This window comes from Monocercomonoides exilis (assembly GCF_001643675.1).
Source record: "Monocercomonoides exilis strain PA203 chromosome Unknown scaffold3-2548433, whole genome shotgun sequence".
NCBI lineage: Eukaryota > Preaxostyla > Oxymonadida > Polymastigidae > Monocercomonoides > Monocercomonoides exilis.
The window spans coordinates 2,233,299-2,248,622 of record NW_027150548.1 but is presented as its reverse complement, the minus strand read 5'-3'; the positions used below and the strand labels follow the sequence as shown (position 1 = coordinate 2,248,622).

The following is a 15,324-nucleotide window of genomic DNA, read 5'->3' as shown; positions in this document are numbered from 1 at the left end:
AGTCGAGTTAAATTCTTTCTGTGAGTTTCATTTCCAATGTGCTCAACAGCAGCATTTGATAAAGATCGAGTTTGGTGGAGAAAAGAGGTGTTGAAGGCAGAGAGAGAGGTGGATGGGCTGTTGAGGTTGGGGAGAATGGAGCCATCGATGGGGTTGTGGGTGTGGAGGAAGATGGTTGAGTAGATGGAAAGGGATGAATGAATGGATAAAGAGGGGATAGTATTGGTATTGGAGTTTGTGGAAGAAGAAGTGGTTGAGGTTGTTGAGGAGGCGGAAACGGATGAGTTGAGTGAGTGAGAGGGAAGAGATGGTTGAAATGGATGGGATTCGGACGAGGAGATGATTGAAAAGAGAGTATAGGAAGAGTGAAAAGAGAAATTTTAAAAATTCTTTTGTGTATGTTTATGTAAAAAAAAAATGAAATTGCTTAAACTATTTCATTTTTCCTTTGAATTATTCTTTTTGATGAAAAAAAATTGCCTTGTGTTTTCTGCAATGAAAATGAAAATAAAAAAATTATAGAAATGAATTTTTGAATCAATAATTAAATTTTCATTTTGTTTCATTTTCACGTTTTCATCAAAAAAACGAAAAGATCGCGTTTTCAAAAGTTATTTATTTCTGAGAAAACTGAAAACACAAAATTCAACAAGAAATCGAAATATACCAATGTTATTAAATATTCGTTTTCTGGAAAGAACTCAGCAGAAAGTGGTGTTTATAAATCATTTCATTTTTTCATTTCATTCATTTGTGAAAGAACAACTTCATTTGAATACAACTAGTGAAAGAGAATTAAAGGATGACTTTATTATTTTATTCTGAAAAATCATTTCATTATTGACATTTGGCGTGAATATTTCCACTGTTTTTCATTTTGCAAAATAATCTTTGAAATACAAAAGAACACCTTATCTGTAATATTTATCGTTATTTGATTCTGTATTCGCATTGACCAATCAAGGATGATGTATTTTTTAATGAGAAAAAGATGATATTGTCAATTTTTCATTAAAACTTTTTTTTGTTTAATTTTGCAAAAAAAAAAAAAAAAAAAATCAATTTTTCAACAAATTTCTGTTCCCACTCACATTTCTTTTCTTAAAAGGAAATAATTACATTTCTTAGGTTCTGTTTCCATTTTGGTGAAGTTTTATTAGTTGGAACAAAAATTTGATTTAAAAAATATGATTTTTATTTTATTTGATAATTAAACAAAAGGAAGTTTTCAAAAAAAAAATTAGCCATAAAGTACTAGCAAACAAAAAAAAGAAAATCAAATGAAATGAATGATTTTGTTTTTTTGGTATTGCATGAAAAGAAAGGAAATGGAAAAGCTTAGCAAATATTTCAAAAATGTGTCTGGTTTTATTTGTTTGAAATTCAAAATAAAAAAATAAAAGTATTTATTTCTATTATCCATTGTTCCATATAAAATGAGTCCTTTCCATTGAGAGGATAAACTTCAGTTGATTTGATGTTATTAATATTATCTCTTTCAATTTTTCAAAATTATAAAAATTAATAATTTCAATTTTCATTTCTCAAAAAAGAAAAATAACAAAATTGAAGTGTATTTCCATTCTTTGTTCATTTTTCAACCTTTGTTTGAAATATTTGTCACTTCAAACATTCGCATTTCCAGAATCAATGTCTGAAAAACAATTAAATGATAACACTGAAAAATTGATTATTGTTATGATTTCAAAGATAATCACCCAATATTGAACTGTTGTTGTCAAGGACAGACAACCTTGATAATGGAGAATATCACTTTTCTCGTTCAGAATATGAAAAAGATTTTGGTCTTCACAATGGATCATTTGAAGAAGAACACACAATATTTTTTTTCATCAAAAAGCTTCTCACAAGAACAAAAATAGTGATAATGAATATTTGACACTGTGATAACATTCGATTGAAAAAGATGATTCAAAAAAGGTGATGATAAATATTTGTTGAATATTCATGAAATGATAAGTGGGATGTTAATAATTATTTTTCATTTTTTTATTCAGTTGAAAAGAATGATTTTGTGGAAACATCTTTGAATAGACTCACATATCAATCAAAACATCACTGGATTGTTTCGACAAAAGAATGAAACCCAAACATTTTTGAAAATCCATTGTTCATTGCTTTTCAAAAAAATAATTCAAATAATACAGAATTGAAACGAATAAACGAAGAAATTATCAAAATCAAAGAAGTTCTCCAATCCCAAAAATTACATTCAGAATTTCACATTTTTTATTTATTTATGGCATTTTTTAATAATTCCTTTTGAATGTCAAGTTATTGCAGAACAAAGCTTTTAATTCCTACCAAAATGAAAAAATTGATTATTGTTTTTAAAAATCAATTTTTCATTTTCTGGTTGCAAAATAATAATTATTATTTAGGCATTTGAAGAACAAAACAAAAGAAGTACATTCTCTAATCAAACCGAAAATTTTCGATTGAACAAAAAATAATTCAAAAAGCAATACAAAAGGTATTTTGATGATTGTGTGAAAAACAAAATAATGATTTTCCAATTTGTTGCAGAAATCAAAAGGATATCAATTCTAAAAAGATTTGATAAAAAGAGAAACAAAAAGAAATTCATATTTGCCATCATAGAAATTTCATCGAAAATTGTTTGTGATAAAATAATTGAAAATCTCAACACTATATGCAAATAAATGCTAAAATTATTCATCTTGAATAATTTAATGAATTTTAAATAAATAATTGTTATTTTTCGATTTTAACATTCATTTTCAATTCACATCTCAATTATCATCCACTCAACTCTCTTTCTTCCCTTCCCTCAACAGTCCATCCACCTCTCTCTCTGCTTTCAATGCCTCTTTCCTCCACCAAACACGATCTTTATCAAATGCTGCTGTGGTTCATGTTGGAACTGAAACTGAAACTGAAAGAAAATCACCTGGAAGATTGGCCACTTTTGATGAGAACAGCCATAAATTTGAGTGGTGCGAATGGAATAATTCAATAAGTGGATCAAGTCGTGGAGGTGCACTTTATATCGATTGTGCAAATGCAAATCTCACAGTCACTTCTTGTTCGTTCAACAATTGTTCAACAAATGAATATGGCGGAGCGTTATATTGTGATTATTTGTTAAAAGTTGATATCGCAAAATCCAATTTCACAAGCTGTTCAGCTGCTCATGCAGGAGCTGCTTATTTGTATTGCAATCAACCTAATTCTGTTTGGACATTCTCAGAAAACAAAGTTGAAAGTTGCTCAATAACAGGCAATTATGGAACTGGTTGGTATTTCGTGCTCGATAACATGCCATCTGATGCAAAATTCTTGTTCAAAAATTGTACCTGTATTGCAAATACTGGCGGTGATGCAGCTGGTGCAGTCACATTCAATTGGCATCCACCACAAAAACCAAAACAATGCTTGCTCCAAGAGTGCCAGTTCATAAACAACAAAGTCGAAAATCCAACTTCCTATGGTGGTGCTGCGTTGTGCTGCACAAGAACATATGATTGGATGAATGGAATAAAATTCATCACTTTCTGTTTCTTTGATGGCAACACTGCAACAAATGGCAGAGGAAATGATGTGTTTTTCAATGGAAGCAGTATCACCCAATCTCCATTTGAGAATTGTGGCTCAACAACCCCAACACAAAGAGTCTGGAATGCAGGAACAGCTGATAGCGATGTGTACAATGGCTGGCTCCCTCTCATTGCCCAGAATAAAATCGTTGCAAATGGTGGAAGTGATGTCGATGCCTGTGGCAGACCCCAACAGACCCCATGTGCCACCATCGAGTATGCCCTCACTGGCTTCATTTCCCTCCTCCACGACGCCTCTCTCACCCTCCTCACCTCAACATTTGTCCCAACTCAAACACTCACTTTCAGCTTGGTTCATACAAAAATCATTGATAACAATAACCTTTATCTTATTTCTTTATAATTTCTTCCATTTATTAATTTTGAGCATTTTTTCATATCAGAGAAATATCCTACACCTATCATCTTCTTTTCACCAGAAGTTTATTTTTTTTAATCTATCTTTAATCTCCGCTCATATAAAACCATTTCTTCGTCATTTCTTCCTCTATTTTCTCCTTTTCATCAAATATGAATTGAGCTCAAGAAAAAAGATTCATCGCTTTCATCTCTTCAAATAGGATTTCTTCAAGCATATCAGCATGCTCTTCTTGATTTTCCTTTTCTTTTCATTTTCAACAATTTGCTCCAGTTTCGTATCTGTGTAATCTGCAGAAGGCTATTTAGGAACACATCCATTTCATAAATAAATTGCTTCAATACCATTTCCTTTTCACTTCAGATGCTTGATCTTCAAAATCAAAAAAGTCAGATTCAATCTCTGTTTTCTGTTGAATGCCTGATGATCAGCTTTTCTTGGTTAAACATTGTACAATTTCCTTGGTAAAATAACATTAGCTGTTATTCTGTGAAAGAATGAATATTTGATTGTGCTTCTGAATTGAAACGAAAGATGAGGCTTGGCCCTGAATTTGACGGGAGTTGAATGAAATAAAAAATTCAACATTATTTTTGTTGCTTGTTGAAGAAGGCGTTGAAGAAGTTGATTTGAATGAAATAAATGAATTTTTCCAAATCGCCTTTTTTTCATCACGAGAATTGTGAATGAAAAATGCAAAGAAAGCTCCTTTATTGATTGACTGAAGAGACGAAGGAAAGGAAATGAAGCAATTTTCCGTTCAATTTTGCGGAGCTGTTGAATTGAATGGAATAAATGTGTTTGAAGTTCGGTTCTCTGATCCAGTAAAAAGTGTAAAAAAAAATGTGAAGATGAAGGTGAAGGTGAAGATGTTGAAGAAGAAGAGGAAATTGAAGATGTTAAAGAAGAAGAAGAAGACGAAGAAAATGATAAGAAAGAAGGTGTTGATGTTGAAGAAGATGATGTGAATTGATGAGATTATTCAAAGTCTTGAATTATGAAGTTAATGAAAACAAATGCAAAGATTATTGTTGAAACACATGTGAATCTGACTGCCTCGTTTTTTGTTTAATATTCTTCTGGCAAGCAGGAACCACTAAATCCTTCAAACATTTGACTTGCCACTTTTCCTCTTTCCAACAAAAAATAGGAAACAATTGGCAATCCTCATTTCTGTTTTCTCCTTTCCTCATTTTCCTCTTTCATTTCCTTTTCTTCAATAAAATCTTCTTTCAGCTTCAACATTGCTTCAATTGGAATGAACGTAAGGTGTTTTGCGATATCATGAGCACTCTCAATTTTCGTATTTCCACTTTTTCTCATCTGCATTTCTTTCTTTCTTCGATACACCCTTTCCTCCCTTTTCTTCTCCTTGCCGAAAGTGGATTTCTTCTTCTGAAAAATCATTTTGTGCATCTTCGTTCTGCTGCTCGTCGGCTTCACTCCTCGTTTTCATTTCTTCACCAGAAACAAATTTTTGGATTTTCATGTGATGAATAACAATCCATCCATCATTGTTCAAACAAAAATAAATGTTCAACACAATATGAATACATTTATTCTCATTCGTGAATGTGCATAAAAAGATCAAACGTCATCAGTGTGCAATGGATATGTGCTTCAGATATTCATCTTAATTTCTCCTTCCATCACCAACTTGTGATTAAAATCCTTTTGATTTCCGCTTGAAAGAGCATGTTTGCTCAATGTGCTCGCTTCCATAATGTGCAATTGCCTTGCTTGTTAAGTTTTGCAAATTATTTTGTTAATTAGTTCCATATTTTTATTTATTCACTCAGGATTTTCAATTTTGAAAAAAATAAAAATGAAAAGGAAAACATCGATTGAACATCATTTTGCATGGAATTTCATGAAAAAAGTGCATAAAAACATGAAGAAACGAAAAATGCTTGTTTTGGTTTAAAACGTGAATTGAAAAGATAATTTGTGCTTCCAGAAAGCAAATCAACCACGAAGCTTCATTCATTCTTCATCCATTCCTTTGAAGTGAACAAACACCAAATTCCTTTTCCTTTCCTTTCCTTTCCTTTCCTTTCCTTTCTTTCCCTTTCTCCTCTTTCACTCTCATCCATCGATCACTTCCTCTTCCTTCCTTTTGCTCCTTTCCCTCCCTTTTTGCCTTTCCCTCCTTTCGTGCCTGTCTCACCCGGATGCTGCCGCTTCCACTTTCTCGCTGCTCTTTTCTGTTCTCGTCGCTTCATCTTCCTCATTTCACTCGACATCACCTTCGACGAATGGCTGTTGATGAATCAGCAGCGATAGATAAAAAAAAAAATAAAATGATAAGAAATACAAGACAAAACATTCATTGAAAAATAAAAATAAATTTAAAGTTCAAAAAAATCATTTGAAAAAAAAAAAAAAAAATCAAAAACCAATATAACCCTCCAAATAACATTATCTCCTCCATCCATCTCCTCCTCTTTTCCTCGTCCTCTCTTCTCACACACCGTGCTTGTGCATTCCCTCCCCACTTCTTCACTCTCTCGTGCTTCGCCACTGCTGTCTTGTCTTCTATCGCAAACTGCACAGCCAGCCGAACAGCAGGCGGAGGATAGCAAGGAACTTCTGGAAACAGAGACCCCACTTTCTTCCTTATCATCTCATCCACTCTGCTTTCTTCTTCCTCCTCCTCTCCTTTTTGCGCATTCCCTTCCTCATTCTCTTTCCCTCCCCCTTTCTTCATTCCCCTTCTGTTCTTCATTTCTTCTTTCTCACGAATCGATTCTTCTCTCAGCTTCTCCAATTCTTGCCGCAAAAACTTCTCATCCTCTTCTTCCTCGTCTTCTTCTTCATCTTCATCCTCTTCGTCGTCGTCGTCGTCGTCGTCATCCTCATCATCATCCTCATCCTCTTCATCTTCATCTTCATCCTCCTCCTCCTCCTCATCTTCTTCTTCGTCTTCATATTCATCTTTTCCCATCTTCTTCTTCGATATTTTGCGCTTGGTGACTTTTTCATCGTCGCTGCTCATTTCACTATCTTCTTCTTCTTCTTCTTCTTCTTCTTCCTCCTCCTCCTCTTCTTCCTCTTCACTGTCATCATTTTCATCTTGCCTGCTCATCATCATCTCCCTCTTCTTCTCTTCCTCCTCCTTCCTCCTCTTCTCCTTCTCCTCTCTCAAATACATCTCCTTCTCCCTCTTCACCACCTCCTCTGTCTTGTCTCTGTATCGCTTCCTCTCTTTCTCCCACTCCTCTTTCGAAACAAGAACACTCAACGCTTCCGCATTGTTGTTCAGAACACGCAGACACAGCAGCGCATCGTCATGGGTGAGGAACTCCACAAAGGCTGTGAAAGAAAGAGAAAGAAGGAAAAGGAAAATAAAAATAATATTTCAAAAAACAAGACATTTTCATTGACACTTCCGAATAACACATGCAATTCACACCATATCCCTTCGGCTTTCCCAGCCTCGACTGCCTCTTCCGTTTGCTGCTCTCATATTTCCCTTTTTGTGCTGAAGCATCTTCTTTCTCTCTCACAATCACAACTTGCTTGATGTTCACTTTCGTCGAAGGCGGAGGAGGACAAGGTGGAATCACAGACAATGCTGAAGTTAGAGAAGAAGAAGAAGAAGAAGAAGAAGTAGAAGAAGAAGTAGAAGAAGAAGAAGATGATGAAGAAGAAGAAGAAGAAGATGATGATGATGATGAAGAAGTTTTATTTTCTTCATCATCATTCCCTTCATTCTCTTTCTTCATCTTCATTTCCCTTTTCATTTTCATTCTCTCTTCTTTTTCCTTCTGTTTCAGTGCTTTCCCATAGATCCTCTCCCACCTCTGCTTCTCTTTCTCCCATCTGCTCTGCCTCCCCCACAAAACTGCATTCACAACCAGCCTCTTCAGCAGCGTCGGCGACGAAACAAGAGAAGAAGATTTGTTTGTGTTCTTTTTGGAAGAGGAGGAAGAAGAGGAAGAGGAAGAGAGAGAAGAAGGATTGACTGTTCCACACATGTAGAATGGCAGGTTGTGGATGGAGAGGCGCGTGGAGGAGACATAAGTGGATGGATTGAGCAGCTTCTTCCGGTTCGACTCCGACAATCCTGTCGAATGTTGATAACATTAGGCGATAAAAATAATGTTAATTTTCAATGGAAAGCAAACGAATTTCAAAGGAAAACCAAAAAGAATATTGACAAAAAACATGAGAAAGATTAAAAAAAATCAATTTTGAAAAAATATATTCCTTAATTCGAATTGTTATTGAAGGCAAACTCCTCCTCAGATTCCAATCATAATCAGTCATTCCCTCAGCTGCAGGCGTTCCAGGGACAATTACTATGTCACATTATGAATGCAATTTTTGCGAATAAATAAAAAGAAATAAAAAGAAATAAAAAGAAATATCAACGCATTCTTTCGAACACACACCTCCTTCATTCAGCAGATACACATTTCTCGAGTCCTTGTTTTTTTCCCCAATTTTCTCTCTCTCTTTCCTCTCTGCCTGAATCTCTGCCAGCTTCTCCCTCGACACAGCTGCACATATCCACAACGGCCTTTTGTCCAACACAAACTGAGAAGAAGAAGAAGAAGAAGTTTGAGTCACTTGCACTTTCTCTTCATTTAATGCGTTTGCTCCACTGGCTGCCTGCTGTTGGAAATATGTGTTGAGACACTTCGAAGCATCGATCGCTGACAGAAACCGAACAAAGGCTGTTCCTGTTGGCTTTTCGGTAATCTTGTTTTTGACAAGAAGACATTTTTCAACTGGGCCAAAGGGAGAAAAACTGAATTATTATGAACATTTTTTTTAATAAAAAATTGAAATTTTAAATTAGATATTAATATTATTTTGTATTCTTCAAAATAATATCATCACACATTTTCTTCAATTGTTCTTCAGTTGCTTCAAATGCAAGATTTCTGATAAATAATGTTCGCCCATCATCATCGTCTTCTTCTGTTTGTTCTTTTTTCTCTTTCGTGTATTTTTTCCCCCTTTTCTTTGAGTTATATTTATCTTTTCTTTTACGAGTTGATCCTTCACCATCATCAGAACCATCTACCATTCTACGTTTGCGACCAACACGATCTACGATATGTTTTGGTGTAACTTTTGGAAGAGATGCTTTTTCTTCTTCGGTTAGAGGTTCACACATATCTGTTGCAATACGACGTGAAGAAACAAATTCACCATTCATTTCATTGTTTGCCTAATAATAGGGTAAACATTATTAAAATTCGAAAAAAAAAGTTATATGTATTTAATCATACATTCACAGCTTCTTTTCTTTCAGAAAATCGGATAAAGGCAAATCCACGACCTCTCTTCTCTGAAAAGTGGAAAATAAATTACTTCACAAAGTGCACAAATAGACATTTTAATACCTGTTTTATTTTGTGGAATTATGACCTCAAGAATTTTTCCAAATTTTTGAAATGGTTCAGATAAATTTTCTGAAGATATCTACAAAATTTCAGAATATTAATTTCAGATTTATTCATAAGAAATTAGATAATAACAATTTACAGCGCAACAAACATCGAATGGAAGGTTTCTGACAATAATTTTTGTATGGTCGTAAAAAGCTTTTGTATTTACATTTTCTGTGTTTTGAGGTTGTTGTGATGACTAAGAAATATGTATCATACAGTAATTGTAATTTTATATTGAAAAAAAGAGTTTAAACCTCCTGATCTTCAATCATAAATGAAATAACTTCAAGTTATAAAAAAAATGATGAAGATGTTCAGAAAAGGGTCAGATCAATTATTGTTTTGCTGATTTTTATTTGAGATAATTTCAACACAATCTGTGCAATGTTCTCCACACCCATATATATTAATATATATGATATTTTGTTAAAGGGGAAAAATTGGAACAATTCTTTATTGGTATTTTGAATGATTTCATATTGAACTGTTTTTAACGAATTGAATAAAATTTAAAAATATACATTTATTTTTCAGGGAATATATCACAGTGGAGTACAAATTAAAACGAAAGGTTTATAGATAATCATTTATTTGTTCATTTTATTATTTTCTTTAAGAATATGGATTTGGAGGTGGAGAATCAGGCACTGGCGTTTGGGAACAAGATCCAAGAGAAGAACTTGGAACATGCAAATTTAAGGAACAGCGTTTTATTGGTATTTGCAACAAAAGCGATGACGAAATCGAGAGAATACTGAAATTCATAAAAATCGAATATCCAGCAAAATCGTATCATTTGCTAACTCGAAATTGCAATCATTTCGCTGACGATTTATGCAAACGTCTCACAGGGAATGTGTGAATATATATTATTTTATAAAATTTTGATGCTTGAACTTTCAATGCTCAAATAAAAATTATTTTTATATAAAAAGGGTATTCCGTCTTGGCTAAACCGCCCTGCATCTATTGGTGGATTTTTTGCATCACATAGTCTGCTTTACGCTCTCTTTGTTTATGGGAAAAAAATTGTAAATTTTTATTTAGAAGGAGTAAGAGAAGAAGACATGGAATTCCCCACCTCACAATCAGCCCGGCGGATGCAAACATTCATCCCAACACCTTCTGCTGCTTCTCTCTCTTCTGTCTCTTCTTCTTCTGCTTCTACTTCCTCTCCTCTTTCGGGTGCACAGGCCAGTGCGAAGTCTGCACTGCAGGGAGCTCCTCTGCTCATTCATCCATCTACTCCATCGCCTTCCTCATCTCCTTCCTCTTCTCCTTCTCCTTATAGTAACAGCAGTTATAGCAGCAGCAATAGAAGCAGAGAAAATGAACTTCCTCCTCCTTATGTTTATTCATCATCATCATCATCATCATCTTCTTCTTCTTCTTCTAAACCTTCTTCTTCCTATTCTTCTTCTTCCTCTTTTTCTGCAAAACTTCCTGCTCCAATCACTTCTGTCTCTTCTTCTTCTTCTTCTTCTTCTTATGCCACTTCTCCTTCATCTCTGTCGTATCCCTCTCTTCCTCCAGTTTCTGGTTCTTCTTCTCCTTCTCCATCACATTCGAATACTCAACCAATAACTTCTTCTTTTTCTTCTTCTTCTCCTCCTCCTCCTTCTTCTCCTTCTTATTCTTATTCTTCATCTCCTTCATCATCATCTTCTCCTTCTCCTTCTTCACAATATACATCATCATCTTCTTTCTCTTTTCCATCGCCAATTCCAACAAATAGCTTTATTTCTTCTTCTTCTGCTTCACCTTCCTCTCGTTCTTCATATTCTTCCTCCTCCTCTTCTTCTCTTTCTTCTCAGAAACTTTCTCTTCCTCCTCCAATATATTCACCTTCTTCTTCTCCCTCTCCCTCCTCCTCCTCCTCTTCCTCTTCCTCTTCTCCTTCTTCCTCCTCTCCTTCAGTTCTTTCTTTACCTCCATTCAAACGCCCTCCTCAAAATTCTTCTTCTTCTTCTTCTCTTTCTCCTTCTTCTTCTTCTTCTTCTTCTTCTTCTTCTTCTTCTTCTTCTTCTTCTTCTTCTTCTCAAATTCTTTCTTTTCCTCCTCCTTGCAATATTTCTAGTCACATCACTCCTTTTTCAAACTATCCATCTATTTGAGAATGATGCTTAGATTGGAACAAGAGAAAAAAAATAAAAGAAAGAAATTATTAATTAATTAATTAATTAATTAATTTCTTTGTTTATTTCAACATTTTCTTTTTCTTTCTTTCTTTCTTTTATTCTTTCTTTCTTTCTTCTTTTCTTCTTTTCTTTTCTCTTTTTCTATCTTTCTACCATTATTTATTTATTTATTTATTTGATTTGATTTTCGAATATATTCTTTGAGATAAGAAAGTTGAAGATCAAAAAATGTTAAGCTTTTATCAAATTAATTCACAACGTATTTTTTAAGCAATATTTTTTTATTCGTTTTGTAGTAGATCAATTTGAAACTATTTTTTGTATTGTATTTTTCAATGGGATGTTATTTTTGAGGATTATTATGAATTGCAGGCCGTTTCTTTAATTAAGTGTTGATAAACTTTTTTTTTTTGAAAAGTTTACTAATTTTTTGTTTTTGAATTGAATTGATTTTTATTTTACGTCGTAAATGCAAACATGCTCTCGACATTTTCACTGAATATTATTTTTTAATTTTTTTATAACTGTTGGTTTTATGTTGAAGAATTTCGAACTCATATTGATAACTGCTAACTCATTGATCATGAAAAATAATAAGTAAGGGTTGTTTCATTTGAAAGAAAAAGTGAACTTCTGAAATAGCCGAAGCATCAACGTCATGGGTATAAAGCTCTACTAACTAATTACATTTTTTTAGTTTTATGTTTGTTGTCGTTTTATGGAATTGTTTTTATTTCAGCAGCAAATCCCAAAACTGGCAGATTATATGAATGGCTAAATGCAGCAAATTTGTCAAAATACTATTCTGCATTTGCTGACAAAGGAATCACAGAGGAGTCATTTTTGAAGTTAACTGTTCAAGACTACAATCAATTTGGTATTATCGCTGTTCAGGAGCGAAAGGCACTTTTTCATTTGATCCAAGTTTTGAAAACACAACAAACTTCAGCAAGTGCAATGCCCTCGCGTCGTGGTGGAATGATAGACGATAATGCTCCATCCAACGAACCTCCTGCACCAACATATTCACATCGTGATACTGCTGATCCATATATGCCTCATCGTGACGACGGCAGAGCACGTCCTGCTCCACAACCTTCAACTGCCACTCCAGTCACAGGATGCAGAATTCGTGTCGTTGTGAGAAAACGTCCAATGAACAAAAAAGAACTTTTGAAGAAAGAAGTTGATATTATTACTGTGGATTCAGACAGTACAGTTTCTGTTCATGAACCTAAAATTAAGGTTGATTTAACAAAATATATTGACAGACACGTATTTCGGTTCGACCAAGTTTTTGATGAAGATTCAACGAATGAGGAGATTTATCGTTGCACTGCTCAGCCACTTGTTGAAAAAGTTTTTCATGGAGGGAAAGCAACATGCTTTGCATACGGACAAACAGTTTGAATATTTTTTTAAATTCTTATACAGTCATTCAATTTTTGTTTACGTTTTTTCTATGTTTGCTTTTTAAATTCATTTCTCTCGTCATTCAACTTCCACTGAATTTCATTGTTACAAATAATCCAAACTTTCCCAACAAAAACATAAACAAAATGCATCAATTCATTCAAAATTGTAATTATTACCTTCATTTTCTTCTTCTCCGCCTTGGCTTTTCTGGAAAATCTTCATTTCCGTAATTTAACTTTTTTCTTCGCATTCAATTTATTTCACAGGGTTCAGGAAAAACATTCACAATGATGGGGGATGGGCTCAATGGTATGTATGGAATTGCAGGGCAAGACATCTTTTCAATGCTTTTGCAGCCACAATACAGCCATCTACACGCAACCGTAGCCTTCTATGAAATATACGGAACAAAGCTCTTTGACTTGCTTGCTGGCAGAAAAAAATTAACACCCTTAGAAGATGCTAAGCAGAATGTTGTGATACAAGGACTGAGGGAAGTGAATGCGACGACTGTGGAAGATCTGATGGGTGCAGTGGAAGCAGGGACACGAGCACGCTCCACAGGAACAACCTCAGCCAATGCAGACTCGTCGAGGTCACATGCCATTCTGCAGATAGCGATCAAACAGAAGCGGACGGGAGATTTGGTGGGCAAGTTCTCCTTCATCGACTTGGCTGGCTCAGAAAGAGGGGCAGACACGATGCATGCAGACAGACAGACACGGCTGGAAGGAGCAGAAATCAACAAGTCCCTTTTGGCATTGAAAGAGTGTATCAGAGCAATGGACCAGCAGCACGGCCACTTGCCATTCAGAGGGTCGAAGCTGACGATGGTGCTGAAGGACTCCTTTGTGGGCGATGCATCGACTGTGATGATTGCAAATATATCGCCAAACAGCGGGTCCTGTGAGAACACACTGAACACACTGCGATATGCCTTTCGGGTGAAAGAGCTGAAACATGCCGATGGTGCTGTACCTGCTGCCTCTTCTTCCACTGCTTATGATGGATACAGTGGTGATGGTGTGTCATCATCATCTTCTTCTTCTTCTGGTCTTGGTGGTGCAGGAAGAGAGCCAGCGCCTCGGAAAATTAGAGCGCCTGCACGCAAACCATCGCCGAAGCCGCGGCCTGCGTGGAGAGGAGTGTTGGATGACAGTATGGATGGAGAACAACAGACACAGCAGCAGAAGCAGATGGATGAGGCAGGGGGAAGAGGAGGAGGAATATCATCATCATCTTCTTCTTCTTCAGCAGCGATGGAGGACTTTGATGAGGAGAAGCTGGTGTCGCAGATACAGGCAGGAGGGGAGAGGAAGAGGAGGGGAGAGAAGGAGAGTGGGAGGATGGATGTGGAAGGAGGGGACAATGTTGGAGGGTGTGAATGTGAGGGAGGGGACATGGAGGATATAAGCACATTGCCAGAGAACATCATAATGGATGGCGAAATGGAAGAGGAAGGAGAAGAAGAAGATGCAGATGATGCTCTTGCTAGGACACATGAAGAGCTGGTTTCGGCTATTTTGCAGGAGGAGGAAGACCTCATCTCCGCACACAAACAAGAACTGGATGAAATGATGCAGTTTGTACAGACGGTTTGTTAATTATTATTAGTATTATTAGTCTTATTATACAACTTTATTTATGCTTTATCCATTTTTTGTTAATGAATAATAAATAATGAAATTTTCTTCTTTTTTTATTTCCTGCTTTGAAATACATTTTTTATAGGAAATGGCTCTGCTGAATGACGTTGAATCGCCTGGTTCTTCTATTGATGACTATGTTTCTCGATTGGATACAATCCTTGGAACCAAAATAAAAATCATCACAGAGCTGCGTGAAAGGCTACATAAATTTGATCAGCAGCTGAAAAAGGAGGAGACAATGAGTAAGTCATTTCAAAACAAATAATGAAACTGTTCTAAATTAATAATTTTTCATTTTAATTGTTTTTGTATAATTCACTTCATCAGCACCAATTTGGCTTCTTTATTTGACTTTTCTTCCACACTTATTTCCTATTTCTAGTCATTGCAACAATTAATTATTTTTTGTTATGAGAACACGAACAAAACAATTGACTGTTTTTATTTATTTATAATTGAAAGGAATATTATGGGAAGAAATCAATAAAAAAAAAAGCTGTCTCGAATTTCAATTATTTTGTTGCGAGATTATGGAGTCCAACTCCTTGGCGCATGCTGTTGTTGTTCCTCCTTTTTCAAAAAAGATTCGGAGAAAACATCTAGTTCAAGATGAATTTGTCAAAAAAGTCTCACAACATCTCGGAAAGATATTTGCAGCAGCATTATACAAAAGATTATTGCCTGATGGTGAAGTGGATTATTCTGTTGCAACACTTCGTTTATATTCCAATGATTCTATTTCAGATACATCTCAAAGCTTGT

General features: G+C 35.1%; 4 protein-coding genes across 4 annotated transcripts; 2 read left to right on the top strand and 2 right to left on the bottom strand.

The window, feature by feature from the left end:
• Positions 1 to 3,467: 3,467 nt before the first annotated feature.
• MONOS_7971 (uncharacterized protein) lies at positions 3,468 to 3,815 on the bottom strand (the record flags this gene model as incomplete). The annotated part of the gene is made up of 1 exon (XM_067878339.1): positions 3,468 to 3,815. One exon carries the CDS (start codon positions 3,813 to 3,815, stop codon positions 3,468 to 3,470), a length of 348 nt encoding a protein of 115 aa, XP_067735479.1.
• A 2,034-nt stretch (positions 3,816 to 5,849) lies between these two features.
• MONOS_7972 (putative RNA recognition motif-containing protein) lies at positions 5,850 to 9,677 on the bottom strand. Its single transcript, XM_067878340.1, has 10 exons — positions 9,614 to 9,677; positions 9,466 to 9,555; positions 9,312 to 9,390; positions 9,198 to 9,256; positions 8,805 to 9,136; positions 8,352 to 8,710; positions 8,196 to 8,258; positions 7,370 to 8,023; positions 6,429 to 7,269; positions 5,850 to 6,216 (listed from the first exon to the last, which is right to left on the bottom strand). Exons 1-10 carry the CDS (start codon positions 9,629 to 9,631, stop codon positions 6,054 to 6,056), a joined length of 2,658 nt encoding a protein of 885 aa, XP_067735478.1. The 5' UTR covers positions 9,632 to 9,677; the 3' UTR covers positions 5,850 to 6,053.
• Positions 9,678 to 9,736: 59 nt separating this feature from the next.
• Positions 9,737 to 11,997, top strand: MONOS_7973 (putative deubiquitinase DESI2). The gene is made up of 5 exons (XM_067878341.1): positions 9,737 to 9,818; positions 9,894 to 9,930; positions 9,977 to 10,215; positions 10,295 to 10,352; positions 10,407 to 11,997. Exons 1-5 carry the CDS (start codon positions 9,744 to 9,746, stop codon positions 11,471 to 11,473), a joined length of 1,476 nt encoding a protein of 491 aa, XP_067735477.1. The 5' UTR covers positions 9,737 to 9,743; the 3' UTR covers positions 11,474 to 11,997.
• A 108-nt stretch (positions 11,998 to 12,105) lies between these two features.
• On the top strand, positions 12,106 to 14,997 carry MONOS_7974 (putative Kinesin motor domain). Its single transcript, XM_067878342.1, has 4 exons — positions 12,106 to 12,159; positions 12,237 to 12,901; positions 13,180 to 14,508; positions 14,645 to 14,997. The coding sequence occupies exons 1-4, from the start codon at positions 12,156 to 12,158 to the stop codon at positions 14,825 to 14,827; spliced, it is 2,181 nt and encodes a 726-aa protein (XP_067735476.1). The 5' UTR covers positions 12,106 to 12,155; the 3' UTR covers positions 14,828 to 14,997.
• Positions 14,998 to 15,324: the final 327 nt, after the last annotated feature.

Coding starts and splice junctions, on each gene's coding strand:
- MONOS_7972 (XM_067878340.1), bottom strand. Junction 9,257..9,311: donor AATTCCACAAAATAAAACAG/GTATTAAAATGT, acceptor TCCACTTTTCAG/AGAAGAGAGGTCGTGGATTT. Junction 6,217..6,428: donor GGAGGGAATGCACAAGCACG/GTGTGTGAGAAG, acceptor ATTCATCAACAG/CCATTCGTCGAAGGTGATGT.
- MONOS_7973 (XM_067878341.1), top strand. CDS start 9,744: ATGTTCTCCACACCCATATATATTAATATATATGATATTTTGTTAAAG. Junction 9,931..9,976: donor AGTACAAATTAAAACGAAAG/GTTTATAGATAA, acceptor ATTTTCTTTAAG/AATATGGATTTGGAGGTGGA. Junction 10,216..10,294: donor GCAAACGTCTCACAGGGAAT/GTGTGAATATAT, acceptor TTATATAAAAAG/GGTATTCCGTCTTGGCTAAA.
- MONOS_7974 (XM_067878342.1), top strand. Junction 12,902..13,179: donor GCTTTGCATACGGACAAACA/GTTTGAATATTT, acceptor TTTATTTCACAG/GGTTCAGGAAAAACATTCAC. Junction 14,509..14,644: donor TGATGCAGTTTGTACAGACG/GTTTGTTAATTA, acceptor CATTTTTTATAG/GAAATGGCTCTGCTGAATGA.